The sequence below is a fragment of the Ursus arctos genome, unplaced genomic scaffold, assembly GCF_023065955.2.
Source record: "Ursus arctos isolate Adak ecotype North America unplaced genomic scaffold, UrsArc2.0 scaffold_22, whole genome shotgun sequence".
Lineage (NCBI taxonomy): Eukaryota > Metazoa > Chordata > Mammalia > Carnivora > Ursidae > Ursus > Ursus arctos.
In genome coordinates this window covers 57,507,653-57,522,625 of record NW_026622897.1, presented here as the reverse complement: position 1 = coordinate 57,522,625, position 14,973 = coordinate 57,507,653, and the positions used below count along the sequence as shown (strand labels likewise).

At 37.0% G+C, this 14,973-nt stretch overlaps 2 protein-coding genes across 2 annotated transcripts; both read left to right on the top strand.

Moving 5' to 3' along the window:
* Positions 1-2,251: 2,251 nt before the first annotated feature.
* On the top strand, positions 2,252-3,202 carry LOC113269475 (olfactory receptor 52A5-like). Its single transcript, XM_026518355.2, has one exon. It carries the CDS (start codon positions 2,252-2,254, stop codon positions 3,200-3,202), a length of 951 nt encoding a protein of 316 aa, XP_026374140.2.
* Positions 3,203-9,754: 6,552 nt separating this feature from the next.
* LOC113269476 (olfactory receptor 52A5-like) lies at positions 9,755-10,705 on the top strand. The gene has a single exon (XM_026518356.2). It carries the CDS (start codon positions 9,755-9,757, stop codon positions 10,703-10,705), a length of 951 nt encoding a protein of 316 aa, XP_026374141.2.
* Positions 10,706-14,973: the final 4,268 nt, after the last annotated feature.

Sequence of the window (14,973 nt, the reverse complement as noted above, 5' to 3'; positions counted from 1 at the left end):
GGAGAACTTCACGCATCTCAGGGACAACCTAAGTTTATCTAAGGGAAATACGTGAAGGATTATGGACAAGATGTGATTGTGTGATGTTTTATGATTGCCAATCTTTCATTTTAGATCCTTGTCCTGTATTTCTCTGTTTTATACTTGCTGAAATCATTTTTTAAATGACTTTAGAAATTACTAAGAGAAAATGAATATAACTTGTGATAACTTTTTGCACGTTCTGAGGAGAAAACACTTTCTTGAAGAAAATATAAATGCTGGTTGTAAAGAGTCAGCAGGCAAGAAAACGCTCAAGGGCTTTGAAAATGATAAGGCAAATCCACTCATAGGAGACCCTGATGAATGTAGTGTAATGTGTTAGATTGAGCAGCAAAGGGCAGAGACAAGAATAGGATGGATATAACCATATGAAAAACCATGTGAAGTGATTTCATTGTACTTTCTGTGGACAGAAGATGCATAAGAGTAGAAGTAAAGAAAATATTACATTTCAGAGAGAGTCACTGTTACTACAAAGACTTCAGAATAAATGCCTGCTCAGGCTTAGGGACTGAATGATTACTGATGGGAAAAGAAAAGAGCAGAGAGCCCAGATTGGCATTTCAAATATATTCAAGAGATGTGTGAAAAGCAGGGCACAGTAAGAACAAGCTGTGATGGAAACTGCCACGGAAGACAGCCATGAATTAAAAGCAATTGATTTATTTTCACAGAGAGTAAGCAGGAAATGTTGCGCCATGCATGGTTAGGTTTTGGAAAACCATAGACACTTTGACCAATTAGGTTGAAAACATTCTGAATCTAGGAGAGAGGGATCAGACTATGAAGACACTATGCTGAGAAGACAGGCTGATGAGCTACAAAACTGAAAATATTCTGGTCAAACTTGTCTTCTGATTATGATCAGAGGAATGGTTTAGCAGCACTGTAGCACTGACAGCCTAGTTGGAGTCCAGTTCTTGAAATGACTATACTCTGCATTAAATAATTTTTTCCAGGTCCAATTACCAGGTCACAAAAAAAGCACAGGTGATGAGTAGAAAACACAGGATACAGGGAATCTCTTTGGTCCACTAGTCATGGAAAAGGAAGAAACCGTCCTACCCATTTAACTTTTCTCATTGAAAATGATTAAGGCCCTTTGAAGCATAGACATACTGGTTGTTCTTACAATGACTTTGTGAAAAGAGAAAATCTGAAATAATTTGTTGAAGGGAAATAATAAGACGGATGACATTCCATCACACATATACCCACATCTTCTTTATGCATTCATTTGCTGACGGGCACTGAGGTTGTTTCCATATCTTGGCTATTGTGAATAATGCTGCAATGAACATGGGATTGCATATTTCTCTTCTATATTCTGTATTCCCGTCCTTTGAATATATATGAGAGGTGGACTTGCTGAATTATATGTAGATTGTCTTTAAGTTTTGATGCACTTCCATATTGCTTTTCTTAGTGGCTGACAAATATACATTCCCAACAACTATGTACAATGGTTCCTCTTCTCTACTTCCTCTGCAACATTGGTTATCTCTTGTCTTAATGATGGCAGCAATTCCAATGGGAGTGAGGTGACATCTCAATCATTTCAATTTTCATTTCTCTAATGATTAGTTTATTCAGCCATAAGGAAGGCAATACCCTGCCATCTGTGACAAAATGGCGGACTTTAAGTGCATTATGATCCATAAGATTAGTCAGAGAAAGAAACACCAATACTGTATCATATCATTGTATGTGGAATCCTGGGAAAAGCTGAATTCTCAAAAATAAAAAATAAAGTGTTTGAGTACTAAGGACTAAGGGAAAGGAAAATAGGGGAGATATCTTATTAGTAGATAAATAAGTTCTGAAGATCTAATGCACAAGATAGTGATAATACAAAATAATGTATTAAAAACTTCCAACTTATTAAGAGACTAGATCTTCATTTTTTCCACCAGAAGAAAGAAAACATAATAAAGCGATGTGACAGAGTGTTGGCTACACTACAATAGCACTCGAAGTTCAATATGCAAATGTATCACATCAAAAGGTCATGTACCTTAAGCTTAGAAGTATTCGTATCGCCTATATTTCCATCAATAAATAAAAGGAGAGGATGAAATATGCATTATCTGATTAAAGTATACTTTGCTAAAGTAAAGTAATTTCTTATTATTATTTACTCATATAGTCTTGACGAAGAATAGAAGATGAAACAGCAACATCACTACTTGATTCTACCGACCAAATCATCATGCTCATACCCAATGGTTCCGTCTTCACGCCTGCTGTCCTAACACTCACTGGGATTCCCGGGCTGGAGTCAGTGCAGCGTTGGATTGGAATTCCATTTGGTGTCATGTATTTCATGGCTGTGATTGGGAATTCCCTTATTTTAGGTATAATCAAATATGAGCACAGCCTCCATAAGCCCATGTACATATTTCTGGCCATGCTGGGGGCCACAGACATTGCACTTAGCACCTGCATTCTTCCCAAAATGCTAGGCATCTTCTGGTTTCATTTGCCAGAGATTTCCTTTGCAGCCTGCCTTCTACAAATGTGGTTGATTCACTCCTTGCAGGCAACTGAATCAGGCATCCTACTGGCAATGGCCCTAGATCGCTATGTGGCCATCTGTCACCCCTTGAGACACACCACCTTCTTCTCCCAACAACTCTTGACTCACATTGCAGTTGGGGTGACACTCAGGGCTGCTATTCTTGTAGCACCATCCATTGTGCTCATCAAATGCCGTCTTAAACTCTTCCGAACTACAGTCATCTCCCATACTTATTGTGAGCACATGGCCATCGTGAAGCTGGCCACTGAAGATGTCCGGATCAACAAGATATATGGTCTCTTTGTTGCCTTCAGTATCTTAGGGTTTGACATAATCTTCATCACCTTGTCTTACATTCAAATCTTTATCACTGTGTTTCAGTTGCCCCAGAAGGAGGCACGATTCAAAGCCTTTAATACCTGCATCGCCCACATCTGTGTCTTCCTACAGTTCTACCTCCTTGCCTTCTTCTCCTTCTTCACACATAGGTTTGGTGCTCACATACCACCATACGTTCATATCCTTTTATCAAACCTGTACCTGTTAGTCCCTCCTTTCCTCAACCCTATAGTCTATGGCGTGAAGACCAAACAAATTCGTGACCATGTCCTGAAAATATTTTTCTCTAAAAAACCATCTTGATCATTATTGGCTCCTTCTCCAGACATTTTAAGTTGATTTAATATAGGACCATCAATATGGTGAAAAGGCAATATCTTTCAGAAATACCTATATTCAAAAAATATTTAATTTTAGATGCTCACAATTGAATGAGGCATTCAACAACTGTGATATACTAAAGAACAGTGGTTTACTATTCTTATGAGAAAGAAATTATCTTATGGCCTGATTTCAAATGTTTCTGTTATTCCTGTGTTTTTGATCTATTTATTTAAATGTAGGTGTTCCTCTCTGGCAACACTTAGACCTACATAGAAACCAAATTACAGAAAATAGGACAATTCCAGGTTTTTCCAAGGACCATGTCTTACATGAATATTCTCAAACTGGTAACCCAGGCCATAGTTATCATTCTGGCTATATCTCATTTTCTAATATTTGATTTTGTACCTATATTTTGACACATTTGGAATCACTTATCTATGTTTGTCTATACTGTCTGAAATACTAGTAAATATAAAGATAATGTAAAACCAATGATAACAATATGATCAACACCACAAATACATGGACATAGACTATAAACAGTGATGAATATCATAGAAAAAATATACTAAAGTGATACATAGAAAAGTTAAGCATATTAGCTGATATGCTTTTTTTTTTTACTTTTATTTTAAGGATTTTATTTATTTATTTATTTATTTATTTATTTTATTATATTCAATTAACCAACATATAGTACATCATTAGGTTTTGGTGTAGTGTTCAATGATTCATTAGTTGTGTATAATAGCCAGTGCTCATCACCACACATGTCCTCCTTATTACTCAGCACCCTGTTACCCCATCCCCCCACTCCCGTCCCCTCAAATAATTCAGTCAATAAATGGGCCAAAGACATGAACAGATATTTCTCCAAGGAAGATATAAAAATGGCTAACAGATACATGAAAAAATGTTCAACATCACTAGCCATCACGGAAATACAAATCAAAAACACAATGAGATTCCACCTTACACCGGTTAGTATGGCTAAAATTAACAAGACAGGAAATAACAAGTGCTGACATGGAGAAAGAGAAACGCTGTTACACTGTTAGTGGGAATGCAAAAGTTTCCTCATGCTCCATGCGACCAATTCCTACTGACCCTCCTTACACCGCTGGCCAGCCCCCAACAACCATCGATCTACTTTCTGTCACTATGGCATAGTTTGTATTCTCAAGAATGTTATAAATTTGATTTATATAGTGTAGAACCTTTTCTAGTCTCTTCTTTCACTCACTAATATGCTTTTATTCAGGAATGAAAATGTGATCAGTACTTACACAGAAACAATCCTTCTATAGGCACGTGTACAAATGATTTTATCTAATTTGACTTTCACCCAAATGTGAAAGCTGAGGTTCCAGAAATGAACACATAGAAAATAATTCCGCTAGTAATTGTCTACTGCAAGTATTTTGAGTAAAACCTGTATTTTATTACACCTGATTCAACAACACATACAGCAATAAATGCCTGAGACTTCTTAGAACCTCAGTAAAAATGACTTTGTTTTTTTCTATTGTTTTTATTATCATGTTCAATTAGCCAGCATACAGTAAAAATGACCTTGAAAAAGGAACACTTCATTTTCATGCTGTTGATCAGTGGTATTCAAAAGGAACCAATCTGAAAGCTTAAGGAAATATGCAACATCAGTATACAGAATACCTGCATAGAACGGAGTTTATTCCCATATTAATAAGATAAACAAAGATGATGACTTGAATGAATCATTATGAAATCCTGAAATAAAGTGTGACCCAAACACAAACTGGCATAGGAGATCCTGACTCCTAAAACAGCGACTTTAGCTCTTCACTCTTTGCTGTTCCTCTGTCCAAATCCCTTCAACCTCTGTCAGGATGCCTCCACAACAGATACCCGGTTAAATTTTCTTCATTCAGTCTTCAAGACTGTGAACCAATAAGGTGCTTATTAAAAAGAAATGAGCAGACAGAAACATCTGGATCTCCAATTTTGGACTTATACATAGTCAGAGGAAGAAATAACCCGAGAAAGCAGACCACTATGGAAAATGGAGGGGATGATAGAATTCAAAAGGCAGAGGTGAAGGATATTTTTTGGGAAAAAAGTCTTGTTGAATAAAACAAATAAATCTGAGTCACAACGTTTTGGTGCTTAATAAAATTTATGTGAACATGAAGTATATAAAGTAAGAAATAGCAAGTATGACAATAGAAGGAATAAAACACATTTGTGGTTATTAGACAAGGAAAAAAGATGTTTAAAAGGATAATAAACATTTAATTAATTCAATTTAATTCTGTTTTACGGGACTAAATATTTCAGGGAGTTGTGACAACCATAGGCAATCCTGAATAACTGATGAGGACTTTATCCCTCCAAGGGAAGAAAATGGCAAATATATGAAATTTTAGAGATTATAGACCAAAAGGATAAAGAATGGAGATAACTGTGTGATATTTCTGAATAAGTAATCAACACTAATAGAATATGATGATAATATTGCTGTGATTTGGACCTGTGTACAATGTTGAATAAAGGTGTTGACACTGGGCATTCTGGCATTTCTCGCAATCTAATGGAGAAATACTGGTTTTACACTTTTAAATATGGTATTAGCTAAGTTTTTCATGGATACGTTTCATCAGTTTATGAAGTTCTCTATTATCCCTACTTTTCTGATGGCTTCTATTTTCCATGGATATTGAATATTTTCATATGCTTTCTCTGTACTTATTGAAATGATCACATGAATTCTTTCCTTTGTTTTGATTACATGGCTAGTTACATTGATTGAATTTCTTTGTGTATGATTTACCTAATATTTAATTGGTACATATAATTATAAAAACAAATATAGCACGTATATACTGGATTTAGAGGAAGGCAGCTGACTCGATCAGCTCAAAATTCAGCAGATGAGAAAAAGAGAGAAAGGCTGAGAGGAGATCAACTTAGCTCCCTGGAACATCAGTAGGTGTGTGTCTGGCAGGGGAGAGTGGCAGTGAGCTCCATAGGTCACTTTGGAAGTCAATAAAGAGCATCTGCTGTTTTATTCTTATTTTGCTGATGATGGAAATGAGGCTCTGAAGAGTTAATTAAATATCCAGAAGCACAAATAACCCAAGTTTGAGTCCTGGCTAGGAAGGGCCAGAGCTGTTTCCTTCCAAAAGTTGGCTCTTTCCCACTGCAGGCTGCTCAAGTGACCTCACAGCGTTATGGAATGTGTATGTTGCCTCTGGCATTTAGTTTCTCATGGGTGGCCAGTGGCATGTCTGCACCAGCTAGCACATGGTTCAAACTCCAAGGAAGGGCAATTAGCACTTGGTATTTGGTCAGAGCTTGAGAGTCCTATGCTTTAGTTGTTATATCGAAATCTACTTTTCCTATCCCTAGAGATGGTTTTTCAGAGCATAATATCATCCCTCCTGTGCTTCTTGATGAAACCCCAGCCAGTCTACTGAGAGAACGTCCATATGCAGCACAAGAGCCTGGCCCATCAGATTTCAATCCATACATGGAACTGTCTGGTATTTTGGTTGCCTTTTGTCTGCTTTCCAGGTCAAATTTCTTCCACGCTACAGATGTGGGAACATATCAACTTTCTAAAGTACAGAAGACCTGCCCACGAAGTCATGCTGTAGGCACAGTCACTGAAGAGCTGCTTCTCTCCCACCTCTGAGGTCCCCTTGACTGAGTGTTGCGGCTGATTAGATGCAGAGTCCAGGGTATTAGGCAACCACAGGACCAGCTAATGGGTGGAGATATGTGTCACAGTGACCTATGCCCTGTCTATGATGCAAGGAATGAGGGACTTAATCCAAAGGCTTGCTCTGAGAGCAGGAAGAGATTGCTTTAAGTTAAAGATGGACAAACAAATGGCATAGTCCAGGAATCAGACACATGGGCAAGAGAGCTTACCATACAATAAGCTCCCTGCCACATGCAAGCTTTCTCCCCACAACTTGCAAACACCCCCCTCCCTGAGATCACTGAACTGCATCTGGGAATCCTTTGAATTCCACGGGTGGCCAAGAGTTCATCCGTGAGATAAAGAAGAAGAGGCTACCATTTGTTTTATTTCCAACTTCCTTTCCTTAACAAGCAAAAGATAAAGTTGGCCCCTTTGCTCAGGCAAGACATGGAGTCCCATTCTGTGCACCCCCATTTTGTGTTCCATTTCTCCATCACATGAGTGAGAACAAGGAATCCCAATCTGCGGTGGAGTGAAACACACTGCACTGTTTGACTAAGCAAAGAGACTTCAACACCACCAGCTCCTGGCTGCACTAAACACGTATCAGCTCTCCCGGGAACTGATTGAGAAGCTCGTCCTGAGTCATGGTGGCTGCTCCTCTGACTCTAATCACCCATCTTTGCCACAGGGAATAAAAATATCTCGTGATTTGCAAGACACTTATGAAGTTTGGTCATCAGGGGAAATTATGTTAGAAACCACAAATATTCCACCACTGGGACCAGCAAACAGCAACTTTCTCCTGCTCCAGGCGCTTCCCACTGCTGCTTCTGGATACTAAGTAAGTGAGTAGCAGGTTACCTGGACATGAAATTCTATGTCCTGAAGGATAAACCCAAGTATATTCAATGCATGTAGATTCCAGAAGCAGAGTTACAAATCATAGAAGTCAAGAGTACAAATAGATTTCTGATAGAGTCTGACTTTGATGTTTTAGGAACTACAGTTCAACAGCAGTCATGATAGACTGGAGAATCTGCTTTAGAACATTGGGAGGTTAAGGAAGTTAGCAGCATGCTCCCAGAGAAGGTGGGTAGAACCGCAGATGTTTTCCTTGAAGGAGAGCACATCATGAGTCACTTGAATCTTGTGCTATTATATCTGATGATTTGTAATTCAAAAAGGGGGGCATTGCTTGCAGGGAATGTGTTTCTTCCCCATGAGGAGGTCTTACTGAGAGTGAGAGTTGCATGGTAGACAGGCAGGTGTGGAAAGGCACTAGCATACATATAGTCAGCTGCCAGGTTTCTGTACTAAAGTCCTGCTTTGGGGGGGTGATATGGCAGAATAATCTCCACATCATTCTGAATTTAAAAATTCTGAGTAGAAATTATGGTTTTTGGAATCTAGGGAAATCTCAGATTAAGTTTTGGAGGTGATGACTTGATTTATGGGCAAATGTTTTGAAATGCTTAACAAAATAGCACTTTAAAGATACATGGATCAGCTTCATTTAGATTCAGACAGCTATCACTTGGACAACAAATCCACTCTCACTTAAAAAAAAAATTACCCACGCACAATCTTTTCAGCCCCATAGCTTAACTGTAGTGAGCTGCTGATGTCTAGTTGCTGGAGAGTGTAAAGTGCGCCCAGCAAAAGGCTGCATATTGGAATGAGAATTCTGTTCTGGAGGCTTCTCTTCCTGCCTCTGCTGACTCCCCAGGCATTTCCACCTGAATGTACCCATGTGTTTGGCAACCATTCTCCATGGAATAACTTGGATAATTCACAAAGAACCCGAATCCCTCACATTTTTCTCATGTCAGCTTTTGTGGTAGATAAAAATTAGAACTTTCTAGTTTCCTTCAGCAGTATGTACCCCCAATGTCTGTACAAGGATCGTCTCTTCCAACCCTGGGCTCCCAATCTCGTTCACTTAAATTACCCCACATCACTTCAGCGTCTTCCTGATGGCTCTCCTGGTGAGACACCCAAGGTTTCTCTTTTACACCAGGTCCTCTTTAACCCTTCTAATTTTATTTAATATTGTCAAACTGTCCTTCCTCTCCAATACGTGGAAAAAAGAGTGTGTGGAGCTGTGGGTGCTTATCTAACAGAGGTATTTCTATTTAACACTTTTGTCATGAATCAGAATTGAGATACAAAAGTATGCCCTGCTAGTGTCTGTGTTTATGGAGTCTGAGTGCCATAGGAATGCCATATTTGTAAATCCCCTGGCGAGCAGGAAGTTCAAGGTGAGGAGAGGTCATTTGGACCCCATTAATGGAGTCACAACTCCACAAAGGGATCTTTGGTTGATCCTTTATCAAAGAAGTGTTGATATGTTCTATAGAAATAACCAACTTTGCCAGCCTAAAGTGAATGGAAGTAAAAAGGAGAGAGAAAACGAGAGAAAAGTCAGACTCAAGGTACAGTGGATTTTGATGTTTTTCTGTCTACAGTATCACTCCAATTTTTTCTCTCTCTGATTCCCATGACCACGTTAGAAGGAAGAGAAGATGGACTGGGGAAGGAAGGAGAATACCACTCAACAGCCTGATCACGGTGGCCCTATCGTAGGCATAGGGTCCAAATACGCAGTTGTTATGTGGTGGCTATCACTGAGCAGCAGCGACTGTTTCTACTAAAGTGTATACAGTGAACCTTTCCTCTGACAATTTCTCATTCATGCAAAAAATGAAAAATAAGCTGATGAAGTTGATTCTCTTTTTTTTGTCTTTCAATAATTGTATGATGGATGAGAACAGGATATATCAGAGTACATAGAATCACAGTGGAAAACTTAGCCCCTTTACTGAAGAGGCCCCTGAACTGCCATGCCCATTACAAATGGCACCGTGTTCATGCCCTCTGTGCTGACCTTCATTGGGATCCGTGGTCTGGAAACTATACAGTGTTGGATTGGAATTCCATTCTGCACTATGTACATCATTGCTTTGGTGGGAAATTCTCTGCTTCTGATCATCATCAAATCTGAACCCAGTCTCCATGAGCCTATGTATATCTTCCTGGCCATGCTGGGAGCCACAGACATTGCACTTAGCACCAGCATTGTCCCCAAGATGCTTGGAATTTTTTGGTTCCACTTGCCAGAGATCTATTTTGATGCTTGCCTCTTTCAGATGTGGCTCGTCCACACATTTCAGGGTATTGAATCAGGGGTCCTTCTGGCTATGGCTCTGGACCGCTATGTAGCAATCTGTTATCCTCTGAGGCATGCTACCATATTCACTCGACAGCTAGTCGCTCACATTGGAATTGGGGTGACACTGCGGCCTGCCATTCTGGTCATCCCATGTCTATTGCTCATAAAGTGTCGTCTGAAGTTTTACCGAACCAAGTTAATATCCCACACTTACTGTGAACACATGGCCCTTGTGAAGCTTGCCACTGAAGATGTTTACATCAACAAATTCTATGGTCTCCTTGGAGCTTTTATTGTTGGTGGCCTGGACTTCATTCTGATCACCCTCTCCTATATACAAATATTTATCACTGTCTTCCACCTGCCCCAGAAAGAGGCACGTCTGAAGGCATTTAATACGTGTCTTCCCCACATATGTGTCTTCTTCCAGTTCTATCTCCTTGCTTTTTTTTCCTTTTTCACCCACAGATCTGGATCTTCTATTCCATCATATATACATATCACCTTATCCAACCTTTACCTACTCGTTCCACCTTTCCTCAACCCTTTTGTCTATGGGGTGAAGACCAAACACATCCGAGATAAGGTAGTAAAAATATTCCGTTCTAAAGACCAGGCTTGATATTTGATGGAAATAGTTCCCCTTACAGATTTCATGGCTCATTTATCAGTCCTATGTGATGTGAAAGTACAGTGAATAGTTTGGAATATCATCATGCTTATGAATGAATGAATGAACGAATTAATTAATTAATTAATGAATTATTGTGTTGAAAAATTCCACAGTATACTGACTTTAAGTCAGAAGGCAGTTAGAAGAAAATTGAGGGAAATAGAAGAGCAGATAAGATACTGAAATACTAAATGCTTGCCTGTAAGAACAGTCAGAACACATGACTTTCCTTATCACTGATGCTGTTCTGGGCAGAATAGACAAATTAGAGATCCTTTTGCAGATTGTAGTGGAACATAATATTTACACTGACTCTTTTGTACTTAGAGACTAAGGTCAACCTCCTTTATTATAGTATACAAGTCCCCCTACATTCCTTCTCCAACTATTCTGAAATCTTCTTTAGAACTTACTTTGTCCCTTAAAAATTAATTGCTTGAATATCTCTTTGTTAAACATAATCTGAACTTTGTCTGAAATAAATATCTATAAATATCTCCTGTTCTCAAAGTCTATCTCTATTAAGTAATTCATGTTTAATCAAATTGCTGCTTCTCTTGACCTAAAATATATTTACTCCAACAAATCTGGGACTAAGGCCTATAATGCCATGCTAATTTTTTATGGTTCTTTAGTGTTCATTTAATTTCTTCATTTGTATAAAGAGCAATTTGAGAAAAGCTCTGACATTTTAATTTTTTTTTTTTTAGGAATGTGAAGGTAAGTTTTAGACTTATTGTAGACAACATTTTTCTAAACCTTTGTTCAATCATTTTCCTGATTCAACTAAAAATAACCTTTTGGTCTAAGAAACCTGGACAGAAATTCTGGAGGCTAGGATTCTCACTATGTTGGTTTTCCAAAGTATGTTTTTCTTTTTAATATAAAGCAAAGTACATTTGTTATGCATTGAGATGATTATATGCTAATGATAATATTTCATAGAGAAGCTGTATTCTGCAAGCCCATCATAAGTGAAGGCAAGTAGTCAAATATTTGTCAAGAATATTTTATACGAAAAGGAGATTTAAGTTTGGTAGGGAAAAAAAACATCATGGAAGTTGGTTACGTGCATGAGTTCTGGAGTCAAAATGAGCTTCGTTCAAAACATTATTTTGTCACTTACAAACTCCATGCATTGAAACACAACTTATTGTCATAAATTCAGCAACCTAAAATATCAACAAGGAAGAACAGAGGTTTCATTGGGAACTATAGACAAAGTGGTCACAGTGTAACAAAATGAAAATGTTTATGTAAGGCCCTTCACATGGGATTTGGTACCTGGTAAGGACTCAGTAGGGATTATCATAGTCAGCATGGTATCATCATCATCGTTTTCATTGTGAAAATCTGCATCACTCCTATTGTGCTTAAGCTGAAATGCTGCACCATTACTTTCCAGTTTATTCTTATCACATTAAAGTTAATTTTAAAAATACATATTAAAGCTTTTTGTATGACCCATTCTGTGGTTCTTTTCATTCCCCTGTACTTGTTGACTGAAGTGTTATTTATATCTCTACCTCTATCCACATTTACATAGCTGTGTGTGTATAGTGAAGTTTGTTAGTTTTAGGTGATTTTATATTTTTATCCTTAGATTTCTTTGCTTGTATTTCTAGCTTTTGAAAGAAGTGTGTGAAAATGTTCCATTAGGAATGTGGATTAGTCTATTTCTCCTGTTAGAGCTGTTCATTTCTTTGATTTGTGTATTTTCAAGCTATGGATAGTTAGACACTTCCTTTTTGAGTACGTGAAGATCTAAAATTAAGGGATCTTAGTTAAGATCTTAAGAAAGAAAGAAAGAAAGAAAGAAAGAAAGAAAGAAAGAAAGAAAAAGGAAGGAAGGGAAGAGGGAAGAAAGGAAGAGAAAGAAAGAAAGAAGGAAGGAAGGAAGGAAGGAAAGGAAGGAAGGAAGGAAGGAAGAAGAAAGAAAGAGAGAAAGAAAGAAAGAAAGAAAGAAAGAAAGAAAGGAAAGAAAGAAAGAAAAAGGAAGGAAGGAAGGAAGGAAGAAAAAGAAAGAAAGAAAGAAAGAAAGAAAGAAAGAAAGAAAGAGAAAGAAGAAAGAAAGGAAAGAAAGAAAGAAGAGAGAAGGAAATAAAGGAAGAGAAGAGAAAGGAAGAGAAGGAAGGAAAAGAAGAAAAAGAAAGAAAGAAAGAAAGAAAGAAAGAAAGAAAGAAAGAAGAAAGAAGAAAGAAGGAAGGAAGGAAGGAAGGAAGGAAGAAAAAGAAAGAAAGAAGAAAGAAAGAAAGAAAGAAAGAAAGAAAGAAAGAAAAAGGAAGAAGGAAGGAAGGAAGAAGGAAGAAGAAGAAAGAAAGAAAGAAAGAAGAAAGAAAGAAAGAAAGAAAGAAAAGGAAGGAAGAAGGAAGGAAAGAAAAGAAAGAAAGAAAGAAAGAAAGAAAGAAAGAAAGAAAGAAGAGAAAGAAAGAAAGAAAGAGAAAGAAAGAAAGAAGAAGAAAGAAAGAAAGAAAGAAAGAAAGAAAGAAGAAGGAAGGAAGGAAAAGAAAGAAAGAAAGAAAGAAAGAAAGAAAGAGAAAGAAAGAAAGAAAGAGAAAGAAAGAAAGAAAGAGAAAGAAAGAAAGAAAGGAAGAAAGAAAGAAAGAAAGAAAGAAAGAAAGAAAGAAAGAAAAAGGAAGGAAGGAAGGAAGGAAGGAAGAAAAAGAAAGAAAGAAAGAAAGAAAGAAAGAGAAAGAAAGAAAGAAAGAAAGAGAAAGAAAGAAAGAAAGAAAGAAAGAAAGAAAGAAAGAAAAAGGAAGGAAGGAAGGAAGAAAAAGAAAGAAAGAAAGAAAGAAAGAAAGAAAGAAAGAAAGAAAGAGAGAGAGAAGAAAGAAAGAAAGAAAGAAAGAAAGAGAAAGAAAGAAAGAAAGAAAGAAAGAAAGAAAGAGAAAGAAAGAAAGAAAGAAAGAGAAAGAAAGAAAGAAAGAGAAAGAAAGAAAGAAAGAAAGAAAGAAAGAAAGAAAGAAAGAAAGAAAGAGAAAGAAAGGAAGGAAGGAAGGAAGGAAGGAAGGAAGGAAGGAAGGAAGGAAGGAAGGAAGAAAAGACTGCCCAAAACTCCCTCTCTATTTTTCAAATGCTCTCCGGATACTCTTTTGACTTCCCATTCCATGCAGTTTCAGAGGTTAGTAAATGTCTCCTCCGGAAACTAACTTGTTGTCAGTGTCAGGTCTCTGTTCCTCCATTCTCACCTGTGATGAGATCTTTTGGTTGCCTACTTTTGTCTTTTATGCTCTTCCAGAATTCCAAAATCTCTGTTATCTGACTCTCAAAATTGGCTTTCTGCCAGGAAAATCTTCCTTTTTGGTCAGAAATAGCAGACGGCTCTTGCCAAATGTGGCTTCAGAAAGTCAGCTTTCTCCAACCTCTGAAATACTCCTCACTGAAATCTTATTGCTTCAAAACTCCTCTGAAGGCACTTTAATTTCTTTTTATGTACCTTCTTGTTCATTGGGTGAACTTTTGACTCTAGTTTCTCCTTTTTGCTCCTTTTGGACTGAATTATAATTTGGATTTTATACACAAAACATTTTTTATTTACCTCATTTTTCCCTTTTTAATACATTTTTGGGTATGCTTAGAAAACTTTGCCAACCCCTAAATTTGTATATGGTCTTTAATATATGAAATTGTTTGTGATGCCTATGTACATAAGAACTCAATGGATCAGTTAAAATAATGCCATATCCCATGAAAAATCCTTTTGAAAAAAATACATGTTTTAAATTTAAATAATACCGTTAATTGTATAAAACTAAAACAATAAAAAATTCTTCTGTCCTCTCTCCCCATGCTTTCATTAGAGCTAATTAATGAGTATGATATTCAGGCTTTTTTATACTTGAATATATGTATAATTATTTTAAATAATAACTAGATCATATCATAAATATCATTCTGCACAGTTTTTAGCTACAATTGTAATAATATAGGCAACTCTCTAATTTAAAACTTTTCTGCTTTTTCATTTTTAATATGCCCATGACAATGAATATTATAGAAGTGCCATAATTCAGTTAACTTTTTCTCTAAATAAACAGTTTTTGAAACATATTAATGATGTAATAAATATCTGTGTGCATATATGTCTTTTCGCAGCTGTAATTTTGCTCTATGTATTAATAAAAATAGAATTGCAGTATAAATATATATGCTACCTAATTTTATTATTTGCTGCAGTTTTATTCTGTGAAGTTACTGCAAACACTGTATTAATAAAT